The sequence below is a fragment of the Berghia stephanieae genome, chromosome 9, assembly GCF_034508935.2.
Source record: "Berghia stephanieae isolate SIO BIC M18660-M18661 chromosome 9, UCSD_Bste_1.3, whole genome shotgun sequence".
NCBI classification, from domain to species: Eukaryota; Metazoa; Mollusca; class Gastropoda; order Nudibranchia; family Aeolidiidae; genus Berghia; species Berghia stephanieae.
The window spans coordinates 38,072,270-38,087,269 of NC_088368.1; the positions used below are offsets into that span (position 1 = coordinate 38,072,270).

Below are 15,000 nucleotides of genomic sequence, written 5' to 3' on the forward strand. Positions count from 1 at the left end.
TCACTCACTCACCCACTCACTCACTCACTCTATCACTCACTCACTCACGCAATCCTTTTCTGTCCTGCTGTCTCTTGAGGCGATGCAAGGGATCTCCACCTGGTCTTGTCACCTGTTATCCTTGGGCCCGCCTCGAAGGAGAGACCTCTCTGCTTTAAGTCCTTATCTATATATCTCCCTAAGCTCTCTACTTTTCCAATGATAAAATAGCGACATTGTAAGTCATATCCACAAGTGCTCTAACAACTGAACCATCAGTGTCTGTAATCCATAGTACGACCGGTGGGGTTTTTATGGTTTAGTGGTAAGACTCTTGCCTTCGGACCTGAAGGTACAGAGTTCGAATCCCGCTCTAAGCAGCCCAAAGTTCAGTCATTGAAAAGGACTCTTTGCTCACATTCTCTCAGCGTAGTCCTGTGTAAAATAAGTACTTGGAAATTGCAGCGTTGTCTCTGTCGCAAAGAAAGTTTAAAATCGCCTTGCGGGCGGCATGTCTCCTCTTACATCTTAAATGTTGCAGTTGGCTGGAGTGACTGAATATGGAAGGATGGCTCAGGACAGAAGCCTGTTTCTGTTGGCAGTTGGAGAGGAGGCCACGTCCAGGAGGGATAGGCCACAATGATGATGATGAGGCAAGAGTGACTGAATGTGGTAGAATGGCTCGGGACAGAAGCCTGGACAATGCACGCATAGTACATAGACATTTCTGTTGGCAGTTGCGGAGTCCAAAAAGCCCTTGAGAACGTAGTGTAAATTGCACTATATATAAGCTCAGATAAATTGAAAGATAGAGGTAAATACCAAACAATCAGGGGTAATCTATAATATCATGTTTACTTTCGAAAACTTTGTCTAATGGTAATTAATCCAATCAAAATTCAAATCTGAAGCTGTACACACGATTAGACAATATACACATAGCACAACCAAAGTACAATAATTTCAGAGGCGGTACATACGATTAGACAATATACACATAGCACAACTAAAGTACAATATTTCAGAGGCGGTACATAAGAATAGCCAATGCACACATAGCACAAAAACCAAAGTACAGAATTCAGGGGCGGTACACACGACTAAACAAAGGACACATAGCAAACCAAAGTACAGCATTCAGAACCCGAACATAGGCTTGCAGAAGATATCCAGTGCACAGTTTTCCCAATAAGGGCAAGTGCACAGGTAGTCATCGCGATCAGAGTTTTTGACTTTGCACTGTTGTTTTTCCTCACAATCACTCTGAAAGTTGACAAGAAATTACAATATATAAAAATTAATTTGGATTTTAAAGGAAAACATGTTAAACATGACGAAATCTGAATGCGACAAAGAGAAATGTGCTTATTTCAGATAATAATAATAATAATAATAATAATAATAATAATAATAATAATAATAATAATAATAATAATAATAATACATAATAATAATAATAATTAATAATAATAATAATAATAATAATAATAATAATAATAATAATAATAATAATAATAATAATAATAATAAATAATAATAATAACAATAATAATAATAATAATAATAATAATAGTAATAATAATAATAATAATAATAATAATAATAATAATAATAATAATAATAATAATAATAATAATAATAATAATAGAGAGCGCACCGTATCCTCAACCATGAGGCTTTTAGTTCAACAAAACAATATAGAAAGTATATGACGTCAAAAAAGAAATGTGTTAAAAAATCACCAATGATTTGGAGTCCAGGATGCTCTGTGGAATGGTGTTCTATACTGACGGACCAAAATGAGAAAAAGGACCTTGTTCCCACCTTTGTACGAATCTTGGGATAGCCAAACGGGTGGCGTCATTGGAGGGACGAAAAAATCGGGTTGTCGAATGTCTTTAGGAGTTCTATGAAGTAGGGTGGGGCAGTGTTTTTCAGACAACAATAAGTAGGACACATGCTTTGAATTTGACCCTTTTCTCAACAGGCAGCCAGTGTAATCTTAGAAGCAGACCAATCTGGCAGCATTATTTTGGACTGCAGTCACCCTAGCTTATTTTTTTCCAAGACACCAAACAACAGAGCAACAACAAGCTTTGAAAATAAAAGAGAAACAAGTTTCTTGGTAACATCCCCAGAGAGGAATTTGAGGGTCCATCGACAGTTTTGAATCAAAGAATGTTCCAAGATATTTGACCTTGTCAACAATATCTATTGACACCTCTCCTACTTTCAATTTTTTCTCGTTCCAAAATCTTCTGTCCCTACATCCATTCCTTTGTTTTGTCGTCATTCAACCTAAGCGTGTTCCTACTCATCCAATCCCTTACACCTAGTACATGTTTTTCAGGTTTACTGATGACATTGTGTAAGTTTTTGTTACATTCAGATTCAAACAACTGTGTGTCATCAGCATACTGGTTGTAGGAGAGGCCAAAGCCCATGATAACCTTTGAAAGTGGATGAATGTTGAGAATAAAAGCACAGGTCCGAGAACTGACCCTTGTGGGATACCGCATTCCAAAGGAATTTGATTGGACTTCAAAATATTTACAACTACAACTTGTCATCAATCTTAATAATATGATTTAAACCAACTGCGTAACGGAAATAAGTTTTAATAGTTATCGATAATCATTTAACAACATTGAAGATAACCTAGGGATAAGAGGTAGTTAAATTAGTAGTAGTAGTAGTAGTAGTAGTAGTAGTAGTAGTAGTAGTAGTAGTAGTAGTAGTAGTAGTAGTAGTAGTAGTAGTAGTAGTAGTAGTATAGTATAGTAGTAGTAGTAGTAGTAGTAGTAGTAGTAGTAGTAGTAGTAGTAGTAGTAGTAGTAGTATAGTAGTAGTAGTAGTAGTTGTTGTAGAAGAAGAAGAAGAAGAAGAAGAAGAAGAAGAAGAAGAAGAAGAAGAAGAAGAAGAAGAAGAAGAAGAAGAAGAAGAAGAAGAAACCAGAGCCTTACCAAATATTCTTCACACTTGAAACTACGGTAACTATCATAGATCGTCCCCCATTTACCCGCTTTGGGCACTCTCCAATATGATGCGATGCGCAACAGCTGTCCGGCTGGACAGTGACAATTACGTTCCACCAATGCAGGGGGGCTGAATCCCTCTAACGTTACGGTCTGCATGGGAAATGAGGGATCAGGATTAGATAGGCAGGTAGATAACCACGCCTCTCGGACAATCGTCATAATGTAAAGAATAACAGTGATTGGTAGACACAGCAAACTACACAGATTTTACTATAGATGTACGCCTTTTAAGTAAAATTCCCACTGTATCTACCGCTTGATAAATATCTAACACAGAAAACAATTGTCAAAGTAAAAGTTTTTAAAATGATCGAGAAAATTGTATGATATCTAGTCACCCGTTTGGCGGTAGGAAAACAATAACTATGATCAGAAAGAGGTCGATTTCACTGACGTTACTGTTTAAAACAACCAGCTATGTTTGTCCGATCACGTGTGAAGGTGTGTCACAAATTCTTTGTTTTGATTGCTCAAAAGTCTACTGGTTAATTATTAGTCTGATTTTTAATGAGTGGCGCGTGTTTTTCTACCTTTTCTCAGCTGTCCCTCAATGCACAGCTGCAAAAGTTTGTATGAACATGTGAATTAGTTTGTCTTAACCAAAAATATTTTTTCATTAATTGTAAAATAATAGGATAGGATTTCGCTTATAACAGCTATATTAAAATCGATGACTGGTACGGATCGTAACTCAGAGATGATCTACGGTATCAAAATTATGACTTTTCCGCTTATCCATTTTGAAGGGATTCGTTAAAATGGAAAGTTCGGTTTATTGAAAGTTAAACAATATTCATTCAGTATCTGATTACGTTGGAACGAATGGCAATCCTTAACATCTACATTTTATAGCCATCAATACACGTTACTGATGAATACAAATGAACGTGAACATCACGCACTTTCAACTTTATTTTGAAAGCGAAATTTATAGAAATAGCTTGTGTTTTATGCCAAAGTGGATTTCATAAATTTAATGTAAACTGGTAAAAAGTACAAATTAATCAATTTATGATATATTGTTTCCACAAGAATACACAGTTGTTGAGCAATAACAACAACGACAACAACACCACCACCAATAACAAAGACATACTGCATCGGTCATCACATTCTAATGACGAGGATGAGGAAAAGGAGAAATGAAACGACTATGGAAAGATTTCGTGGCATCACTTTAACCAGTAAAATGTAATTTTCCTCCAGCTTGCAAAGGTTGGAGCAGTCTTCCCTTGTTATGTCATTTATTGCCTCGTCGGTGAAAATTAATTTGGTGTTCCACCTTTCACCTTTCCCTTTACTTTGATCCAAATAAGCTCGATTGAATTGCGCTCATAGTGATATGGGGGGAAGTCGCACAACCTCGTGTCAAAAGTCATTGATTAGACAGTCTGCTTTGGAAAATGTTTCTGGTTTGTTTCTTTTCACTAGGAGTATAGTTGGGCCTTTGATAAATTCAGAATATGTGGTGCTGCCTGAGTCATGAAATCATCTCAGTTATTTTGTTGCCGAAGTTGGAGCAATGAGGTGATCATGGGCCATCGAATTGTAGCGTTGTCCAATGCAATACGGCTGGGTGCTTCGAGGAAAGGCAGCAAATGGTTCTTTAGCCAGTCTTCAAACACCTCTGCATTGACCCCAGAATGATAATCTCTAACTTCCAGATGATGCATAATATAAAAGAATGGTATGGCATTCTTCTAAATACCCAATATCTTCACAACCTGCAAAAATGTCAATGATCCTCAGTCCAGAACTCTTGCGTCTTTTTCTACCCGAATTATCTGACGTCCATTCCTTTGTCGGATGTGTGTTTTCGTTCACCCAGTTCCATCCATCTTTGGATGATATCCATATCAAAGTTGTTTTGGATCCTTTTCCTATCACGTCGTTCCACACTGGTGATCTCTCCGTCGTATTTCCATAATCATCTTCTCGGGGTTGATTGTAAAATTCCAATTCCATAGCAGTCCTCTGTGATGGCTTATCGATAGATACAAGTAGATTTATTTTCGCAGCTTTACGAGAGTGTCGTATTGTATCGTATAGTTTAAAAGCGTATATGTTTCAAAAACCCTTGAATGTTCTGTGAAACGTCCGTGCATAGATACAACTTGTCGAAGTTATATGAACAGCATTCATTGTTATTATCACAATATTATATTATAATCAGTATTTCAAATGATTTAAAACTAAAGATTTCATATCGGTAATTGCGACAGAATGTAGGTAATAAGCAATAAATTATACATTCAAAAGTTAAGGCAAACTTGTAAAGTTGTAAGTTTATAGCAGTTAAAGCGAATTGTTTTTAATCGGAAATAAGTTTGACGTGGACTCATAATTACTAGCCGGAACTACTTTGTGGTGCGTAACTTGTTCTCATTTTTACAATGTAAAATCTCGAAGTTTATGACAGGGTTTTAAAATAGTTTTTTATAGGTCTTAAAGAAGAAAACTTTTGATATGGCATCAATGGGGTCCAAAATCTATATTCAGTTAAGACAAATTGATTCAAAGATTGACACAATTTTTTACAACTTATGATAGTGGGACAGCTGAGAAAAACAGAAAAACACGAGCCATTAATATAAAATGTGACTTTAGGAAGTTATTTAGCAATAAATAGAATAAAATAAATACATTTCCTTTATTCATCCCTAAGGGGGAAATTTTCTTTAGTATATGTTCCAAAGGAAAAGTAAAATAATTCAGGTGTGAGCCGCAGTGCAGCTCCTCAAAATGAGCCATGGCTAGGGTGACTTGCTCAAGGTCAGATAGCGCGACGGGTTATCGAATCAGGTATCCTTCGGCTACGAAGCAAAGACCATACCGCTGAACCACATTGTCTCAAAGCAAACCTAGGGGAAACTATTTCATTTTGCTACTCTTGGTTAAATAATAATTTTTAAAAACCAACGAGCTCCCCCCACCCCCACAAAACAAAATAAAACAAAACAAAACAAAAGAACAAAAATCAAAGCAAAGCAAAAACCAAAACAAATCAAGAACAATGATTTTAAAAAACAAACAAAAGACAAGACAGACGACCTAACACCAAGATTATAATAACTGTTTTACTATTTGTTGGTGTCAGAAGAATGTTGGCACATGAATTTGAATCCTGATGAAGTTATTTCTGCTATTCTGTTGGGTTAGTTTGTCAGTGTTTGGTTTGTTTTACATTAGGGGTTAGTTAGTTAGTTTTTGGTTTGTTTTACTTTAGGGGTTAGTTTGCCAGTTTTTGGTTTGTTTTACATTAGGGATTAGTTTATCAGTGTTTGGTTTGTTTTACATTAGGGGTTAGTTTATCCGTTTTTGGTTTGTTTGACATTAGGGGTTAGTTAGTTAGTTTTTGGTTTGTTTGACATTAGGGGTTAGTTAGTTAGTTTTTGGTTTGTTTTACTTTAGGGGTAAGTTTGTCAGTGTTTGGTTTGTTTTACTTTAGGGGTTAGTTTGTCAGTCTTTAGTTTGTTTTACTTTAGGGGTTAGTTTGTCAGTTTTTAGTTTGTTTTACATTAGGGGTTAGTTTGTCAGTGTTTGGTTTGTTACATTAGGGGTTAGTTTATCCGTTTTTGGTTTGTTTGACATTAGGGGTTAGTTAGTTAGTTTTTGGTTTGTTTGACATTAGGGGTTAGTTAGTTAGTTTTTGGTTTGTTTTACTTTAGGGGTAAGTTTGTCAGTGTTTGGTTTGTTTTACTTTAGGGGTTAGTTTGTCAGTCTTTAGTTTGTTTTACTTTAGGGGTTAGTTTGTCAGTTTTTGGTTTGTTTTACTTTAGGGGTAAGTTTGTCAGTGTTTGGTTTGTTTTACTTTAGGCGTAAGTTTGTCAGTTTTTGGTTTGTTACATTAGGGGTTAATTTGTCAGTTTTTGGCTTGTTTTACATTAGGGGTTAGTTTGTCAGTGTTTGGTTTGTTTTACATTAGGGGTTAGTTTGTCAGTGTTTGGTTTGTTTTACATTAGGGGTTAGTTTGTCAGTGTTTGGTTTGTTTTACATTAGGGGTTAGTTTGTCAGTGTTTGGTTTGTTTTACATTATTTAACCGGTAGAAACCAATGAAAATGTTTCCCAAATAACATTTGATAGGAGTATTATTGTGGTCACCGTCATAGTTAGGCCCTTGGAAAAGGGTCTTTACTCATTTTCTCTCACCGTACTCAGGTGTAAAATGAGTACTTGACCGTTAAAAGCATTGTTTCTGTCCGAAAAAATTGTAATATCGCCTAACAGGCGTCATGTCCCGTCCCAAATGTTAATTGTTGCTGTTGACCAGGGACCCCCTGTAAAGCGCATTTAGCACGTTTAGTGGATATTGCGCAATATAAATGCTCTATTTAAATGCTCTATTTTTGTTGTTGTTGTTGTTGTTGTTGTTGTTGACTGTTTTCGCAAATTCGAAGTTGATCAATAGGTGTTTTTCGTATATGCGGACACGTGTTGTATATTTCTTTTTTTAGTGTCAAGTGTGACCTTAGAGGATGTTTGATGATAGTGTATTTTTCTTCCAGGCATAAACTACATTATTTTGATGATGGTGTGTATCCTGTTGTTTTAGATAAAATTTTCCATGAAATGCTGCGGTCTGGCTTTAATCTCTAAATGTGTTGGCTGAGTCTTGTAGATGTTTTCCTCTTGGTGGTTGGTATGGAGGTTGTATCTGGTTTTGGTTCGACAAATGGATGATGCCAAGTCTGCAAAGATAGATCATCATCAAGCCCTACTGCAACCTCCTCGTGGTGTCGAACGGTAACAGGTCAAGCTGGCTAACTGCAGAGGGCGACAAGAATAGGCAATGGCAAACCATTCTTGTAACTTTGCCGAGTTAACTGCATGAATAAGTCCAAAAAGTTAAACGGTGACAGCGTAAAGGGGAGCACGTTTTCACTGAAGACTGCTGCCTCGCTCGGTTGGGAGCGTGATGTTCGTTACTAGGCGAAATAAATTTAACAAATGTGACAAAACTAAAATTGGGACATAGAATGTCAGGACCTGTGCCCAAAAAGGAAAACTAAACAACATTCTAAAAGAAATGAAACGGCTCAAAAGAAATATTCTTGGCCTGGCAGAGATGAGATGGAAAGAGCAGGGAACCGTGTCAAAACAAGAAAACAACACGACATATAAGATCATATGGAGTGGTGGGACCTCTTTCCAAAAAGGAGTAGGGATGATCTTAGACCAACAATCAACCAAATTTTACAAAGGGCACGTAGCAATCTCAGACAGAGTTTTGCTGGTTAAACTAAGAGGACCTGTAGTTGACACCAATATTATTCAAGTTTATGCACCAACAGAAGAGGCGACAGATGCAGATATGACAGAGTTTTACCATTCACTAGACAAAGCAAAACGAATGTGTAAATCACAAGAAGTCCTTATGGTTATGGGGGACCTAAATGCTAAGATCGGCAGAGGCAGAGATGGTGACATAATCGGACCACATGGACTTGGAGACAGAAATGAACGAGGAAACATCTGGGCAGATTGGTGTAGAACAAATAAATTAATGATTTCAAACACCTGGTTTCAACAACACCCAAGAAGAACCTGGACATGGCAATCACCAGGGGACAGAGCAAGGAACCAGATAGACTTTATAGCAGTATCATCAAGATTCAGAAATGGCATATTAAATTGCAAAACCTAACCAGGCGCCGATGTAGACAGTGACCATGTCCCAGTTGTTTGTACAGTAAGGATAAAGTTTAAAGCTATTCAGAGAACAGCTGGTAGAATAAAGAGAGATTACAGGTTATGCAAATACAATGGCATACAAACAAAAATGAGAGAAGAATTTGAAAGTGCACTCATGATACAAAGCCAAAGTGAACCTGATAACGAAAAATGTGAAAAACAATTTGATATATTCCAAAAGTGTGTCAAAGCAACTGCAGAAAAGCATTTACCAATAGCTCAAATAAACAGCAAAAAGGAATGGATGACAAATGAAATTCTAAACCTATTTGAAGAAAGACGAAAATGCAACAGAGGGTCTGCAGAATACCAAACATTGAACAACCACATTAAATCCAAATGCATCGAGGCACACGAGAACTATCTAGACTGGAAATGCTGCGAAATCGAAAGAGAATACAAACCTAACCCCAACAAGCTCACCAAAGAATAAAAGAACTATCAGGGAAAAGGAAAAGCAAAGCAGCAGGAAGTTGTATCCAGAACAAACAAGGGGAACTGCTATTTGAAGAACAACATATAGAAAGCCGATAGGTAGAATAAATAGGCGAACTGTACAATGATCAAAATAGAAATGAACCACCACTGAAATTCAAAGGACCATTAAGCGGACCAAAAATCACCAAAAGTGAAATTGAACATGCCATGGAACGAATGAGGGATGGTAAAGCAACAGGCCCTGATGAAATATCTGTAGAGGTATTAAAAAGCCTAGGAGATCTAGCAATTGATGAACTTCACATATTATTCAACAATATATACAACACTGGGAAAATTCCAGAAGATCTCTGTAACTCTATTTTCATAGCGATACCAAAGAAAGCAGGTGCAGTCAGATGCAAAAATTTTAGAACTATAAGTTTAATAAGCCACATCAACAAAATACTGTTGCGTATAATTATCAACAGGCTAAGGAATAAGATTAACCCCGAATCGCAGAAGAAAAATATGGATTCCAACCTTACAGAGGGACAAGGAACGCAATATACCTCCTCCGTGTTTTAAGTGAAAGAGCTATACAGGTTCAGACCCCACTATACCTCTGTTTTGTCGACTACAAAAAAGCTTTTGATAGAGTACGCCACGAAGAAATACTAAAACAACTGCACTCCATTGGCGCTGATGAGAAAGACCTCAGACTCATGCAAACATCATACTACAACCAGCAGGCATCTATCAAAATCGGAAACTCTACAGGAAATTCCATTCCTATTAAGAAAGGAGTACGTCAAGGGTGTGTTGCCTCACCAGATCTGTTTAATCTATACCAAGAAACAATCATGAGGGGCATAACTAATATGGAGGGAATAAAAGTAGGAGGTCACAACATAAATAATATAAGATACGCAGACGATACGGTACTCGTTGCAACATCAGAAATCCAACTTCAAAAGATTGTTGACAAAGTGGTAGTAGATAGTGAAGCCAAGGGAATGGAAGTGAATATCACCAAAATGGAATGCATGGTAATACAGAAAAACCCCGAAAACAACAACACCTGCAATATAAAGATTCACGGCGAGCAACTTACCAACGTAGAAAGTTTTAAATACCTATATTCAATAGTGACAACAGATGGAAGATGTAACCGAGACATACGAGCTAGAATAACTCAAGCCAAACAGGCCTTCATGGACCTCGGAAACATTTTGAAAAACAAACAGATGTCGTTCGGGATTAGATTCCAAGTCTTGAAGTGCTACGTGTGGCCAATCTTGTTATACGGATGCGAAAGCTGGACTACAAATGCAGAAACACAAAAGAACATTGAAGCTTTTGAAATGTGGTGTTTGAGAAGGATGCAGAGAATATCGTATACTGCACACAAAACGAACGAAGAAGTGCTAAAACAAACATACCAACAAAGGAAACTAATGCCCTTAATAGCGGATCGACCACTATCCTTTTTCGGACATATAGTAAGGAAAGATAAGAATGAATACCTGGCAAGTTGTGGAAAAATACATGGTAAACGCGCCCGGGGGAGACAAAGAAAAACACACATAGACCAACTGAAGGGCTTCACCAACCTAACAATCCAAGTACTGTTTGAAAAAGCAAGAGACAGGGAGGAATGGAGAGAGATAATTCATGCAGTATCCGAAGCCTGGACCAGGCATGGAACCTAGAAGACGATCTGGTTTTGAAATTATTTTCCGTTAGTCCTATTTATTTTCTCTGATTGTTTGATTTAGTTTCAGCGACTGTGGCTTGGTTTATTAGACTTGATTCTAAACATTGTATATCCAAAGGGCAATGGTGGGTTGAATATTGGGTTGAACCAAGTAATATGCCGTTTTTTTATTTTGGGTTCTTCACATGTATTTTGATGTTTATATCAAAGTCGGCGTCGGGGTCTTCGAAAGGTGTTTTCTATAAAAAAAAATTTGTAATATCGTCTACCAAGCGTCATGTCTTGTACTACGTGTTATTTGTTGTTGTCTGTTAGGAGCCCGTTGTAAAGCGCTTCGAGCACCGTTAGTGAATATTGCGCATATTATATAAAAGCTCAAGTAAAGAAGATGAGTACTCACTCTATTACTTGTGTATTGAGGTTTATATGAAAATGGGGGGGGGGGGGGGGCGCCTGTGTATTTAAATGGTATGTTATATCCGCTTCTTTGTAGGAAGTGGCTGCAACGTTGATTATCTCTCTATTTTTCGAAAGTTTGCTCACACGCAGTGCTACATTTAAAAAATATTTTTTCAAAGAAGGAACGAGGGTGGTTGCTGTTTCTATTAATGTAGTTAATGATGTTATATCAATGTTTTTATTTCATGTTTTTATTTCTGCTTTATCCCACATACACTAGCTTTTTAAAGCGAGAAATTGTAGGTGAAAAGTGAAGAAAGACGTTTTAAGTTTTCACCATAGTTGACATTCATCGCCATTTACAAAAATCAAAATCAAAATCAAAACAAAAAAAAACTTCCACAAAGCAATACAATCCAACTTTTATCACAATGAATATATAAATAAGACCATTCTAAAATATGTTTTTCTTTTAATGTTAACAACAACAACAACAACAACAACAGCAACAACAACAACAACAACAAAAACTTCAAAAAACAAAACAAAAATCAAAACAAACCATTAACGCAAACAGAAAAAAGAGTGAGAGGATTTATTTCATTCAATCACACGGAACATCTCTGAAATTGGCTGAAATTATATCATGCATTTATTTCTGGCTGTGTTAAATTGGAACTCGGCTCTATGTCATAATTCTTATTAAAAATAGGCGTTGAAATAGAAGTTAGATTGGGAAGGAGTCCGAGTTCAAAATGTCCGGATTGGAACACTTCGCCCTATTTGCTTTATATGGCAATGTCTTTACACCTACTGGCCGAACTTCCATTGGCGCACCAAACGGTACAGGAGTTGAACGAGGTTATTTTTGATATGTCCTCTTAAGTTTTTCATATTTGCTTGTTCAATCAATACAATCTTATGTAATCATTTTTCCTTGCACACTTACATATGTATCGTTGGTGCATTCTGGAACTGGCTTGAACGTTTGACAAAACTTCATCTGATAATCCACCTCATAAACTGAAAGAAAGAGCAAGAGTTATCATTAATCTTGAACGGTTATAGTTCGTTAAATGTGACTTTAGTGAGAACTACACATCCAAGAGATGGTCTCAACAATTATATAAAAGACCGCCAATGGGAAGTAGAACTCGTGACGTCACATCCTCCTCTCTCAGGGTTCAAAACACACTGGAAGTGTGGGACAATGCATAGTTAATGAATAGGTGACGTGTTGAATCATAAGGTGACATAACTACAAGGATGGGCTGATATATAAATACCGTTCTTAAAATAACATCATTTGTTTTTGATAGCACATACAAGCATACTATAGCAATGACTATGAAAAATGTTTTTTTTCTCTTTTTGAGGAATTTTTTTTGTCTAAAACCAAAGCCCTATCTCCACTGAGTAAAAATGTTTTTGAATTTTGAAAATCCATTCATAAATAAACAAGTTATGCAGTTTCAAAGGTGTCATTTATTTGGATGACCCGCAAAGAGGAAAAAAAACGCGAAAATATGGGACGCTTTTTCGGCATTTTTTTCGACCTTTGGTTGTATCTTGCGTAATAAGTGGATTAAAAGATTGAAACTTGAAGAGCAAATTAGGATGGTGTTTTGTAAGATACGGGAAAAGTACTCGTCATATTCATATGAAATTTTGCAACCAAAAAGAAGAAATGTTCATGTATTACCTTGTCAGCGACAAAACCTCCACGCCCGGTAGTTTTAGAAATATTTTACTCCAAAGAGTAAAAATCTATTTTAACGGTCTTCTGGTAATTGCACGAGTTTTGTCGCTTGACATAATCTAAAATGACCTTTTTTCTAACAGTGTGCCAACTTTCAGTCATATTCATCGATAAACAGCGTCGTAATTAATTTTTTTAAATAGCATCTACGAAACGGCTTCGTCCCATATTTTGACGCGAATTCGGGCACTTCGTGAGCGAAAAAGAGGCCCAAAGATTTGTGCGGGATAGTCATTGCTACATATTTTGTCGCGAATTTGGGCACTTCGTGAGCGAAAAAGAGGCCCAAAGATTTGTGCGGGATAGTCATTGCTACATACTACATGAAAAGAAAGCTTATCATTTCAGCTACGTATCGTACCATTGTGCGGCTATGTGGTCTTGCGGTATGACACTTGCTTTCGGATCGGAAGGTCCTGGGTTGAGCCTCGCACGGCGCATAGTTGACTCACTGGAGAAGGCTCTTTACTCACATTCTCTCACAGCTCTCAGGTTAAAATGAGTACCTGGCCGCTAACAGCGTTATCTATGTCCGAAAAATTGTAATATCACCTACCAGGGGTCATGTCCCGTCCTACATGTTAGATGCTGCGGTTGGCCAGGGAACCCTTGTAAAGCGCTTTGAGCACGATTCGTGGATATTGCCCAATATAAATGCTCAATTAAAAAAAAAACAAAAACAAAAAAAAACAAACAAAAAAACAAACAAAAACAACCCCCCCCCCCCAAAATAAACCCAACAAAAAACAACGAATTATTGCGTGTTGGGATTGACGATTGGTGTGTTCACGCATTGTCATGCTGCAATATCGAATCTCTCCCACGTCGATCACGTGCGAGTCTATTTATAAGTGATCGTAGAGTTGAAACATATTGTTCAGAGTTCACCGTTTGACCTTGTTCAAGAAATTTCATGTGAACTATGCTTTCCATGTCCCAGACAATGGTAAACGAGACGTTTCTCCCACAGACAATGACCTTGGATTTTCTTGGCCTTGAAGGATACATAATATACCTGTACTTCATGGATTGCATTTTGGTGTCCGGATTGTAGTGGAGAACCCAGACCCATCATTACCTGTAGAAAAATCTCTCCTTACTTGTCAATTCCTTTCAAATGTTGGGTACAAATGGGTTTTTATTTCTCCTCGATTTCATTTCTCAAGTCAGCTGTCTTGAGATCCATCGTGCAGAGACTTCTCTGTAACCCAAAAGAGATGTCACGATATGGTGTACTCGTTCTTTTGAAATCCCAACTTCAATGGTATCTTTTTGTTTTACCATTATAGTCTGATGTCATTTCCGCCCAGCAAACAGCAACTTGGTTCTTAACAAAGAAAATCGGTACTTTTTAGCTGGTTAAAACTTTTTCACATGTCATGTGATCAGAATGTATAAAAGTTAAAACATGATCAGATTAAGAATATTTTTCTCCTCTGGATACGCTTTTATGCTCGTCGGAGAAGTATTTCATAAGGGCAGTGACAGAGATAATGGCGTCCCCCATTGTTCCGATAATTTAGAACCAGTTACTATGCGTCATTATGAAGGAAATGACGTCAAGACTGTTGAATCCCATAATATTCAGTGTTGACTATCTGTTTCTCATTGTTTACAGTTTAAATATTGTCAAAGTCGTTAGGTGCGTTGTTGGTCACTATGTTGTTTACTTGTATTATTGTTATTGTTGGTGGGGGTCTTGGAACGTGGTTACGGAGGGATAGGCCGTAGCTATCGTAAACTTATAGCATGACACTGACCAAAAAATGACGTCAAAAGACAAGTCTTTGGCCACAAAAGAAAACAAATCGTCAGTTGTATTCAAAAGTTCAATCAATGGGATCTCTTGTTTCTATGAGCACTACTAACGACAACTCACTAGACGTGGCACAAAACTAAAAAATGACGTCAAACTATAGGTCCTATAGGGTTCTTGCGTAGCCATCGTTATGTTATAGCCTGATACTGAAATCCAAAAGGACTGGCAGTTTGACGTCAT

The 15,000-nt window shown here is 37.1% G+C and overlaps 1 protein-coding gene across 1 annotated transcript in view; it reads right to left on the bottom strand.

Annotated features, from left to right (window-relative positions):
• Positions 1-815: 815 nt before the first annotated feature.
• The window catches only part of LOC144980192 (uncharacterized), a 20,546-nt gene continuing 6,361 nt past the window's right edge, over positions 816-15,000 (bottom strand). Inside the window, exons 4-6 of the mRNA XM_078927766.1 lie at positions 12,192-12,265; positions 2,943-3,107; positions 816-1,242 (exon numbers count right to left, since the gene is read on the bottom strand). Of these exons, the coding sequence (XP_078783892.1) occupies positions 1,117-1,242; positions 2,943-3,107; positions 12,192-12,265 (365 nt within the window). The 3' untranslated portion in view covers positions 816-1,116. The remainder of the gene's footprint in view (positions 1,243-2,942; positions 3,108-12,191; positions 12,266-15,000) is intronic.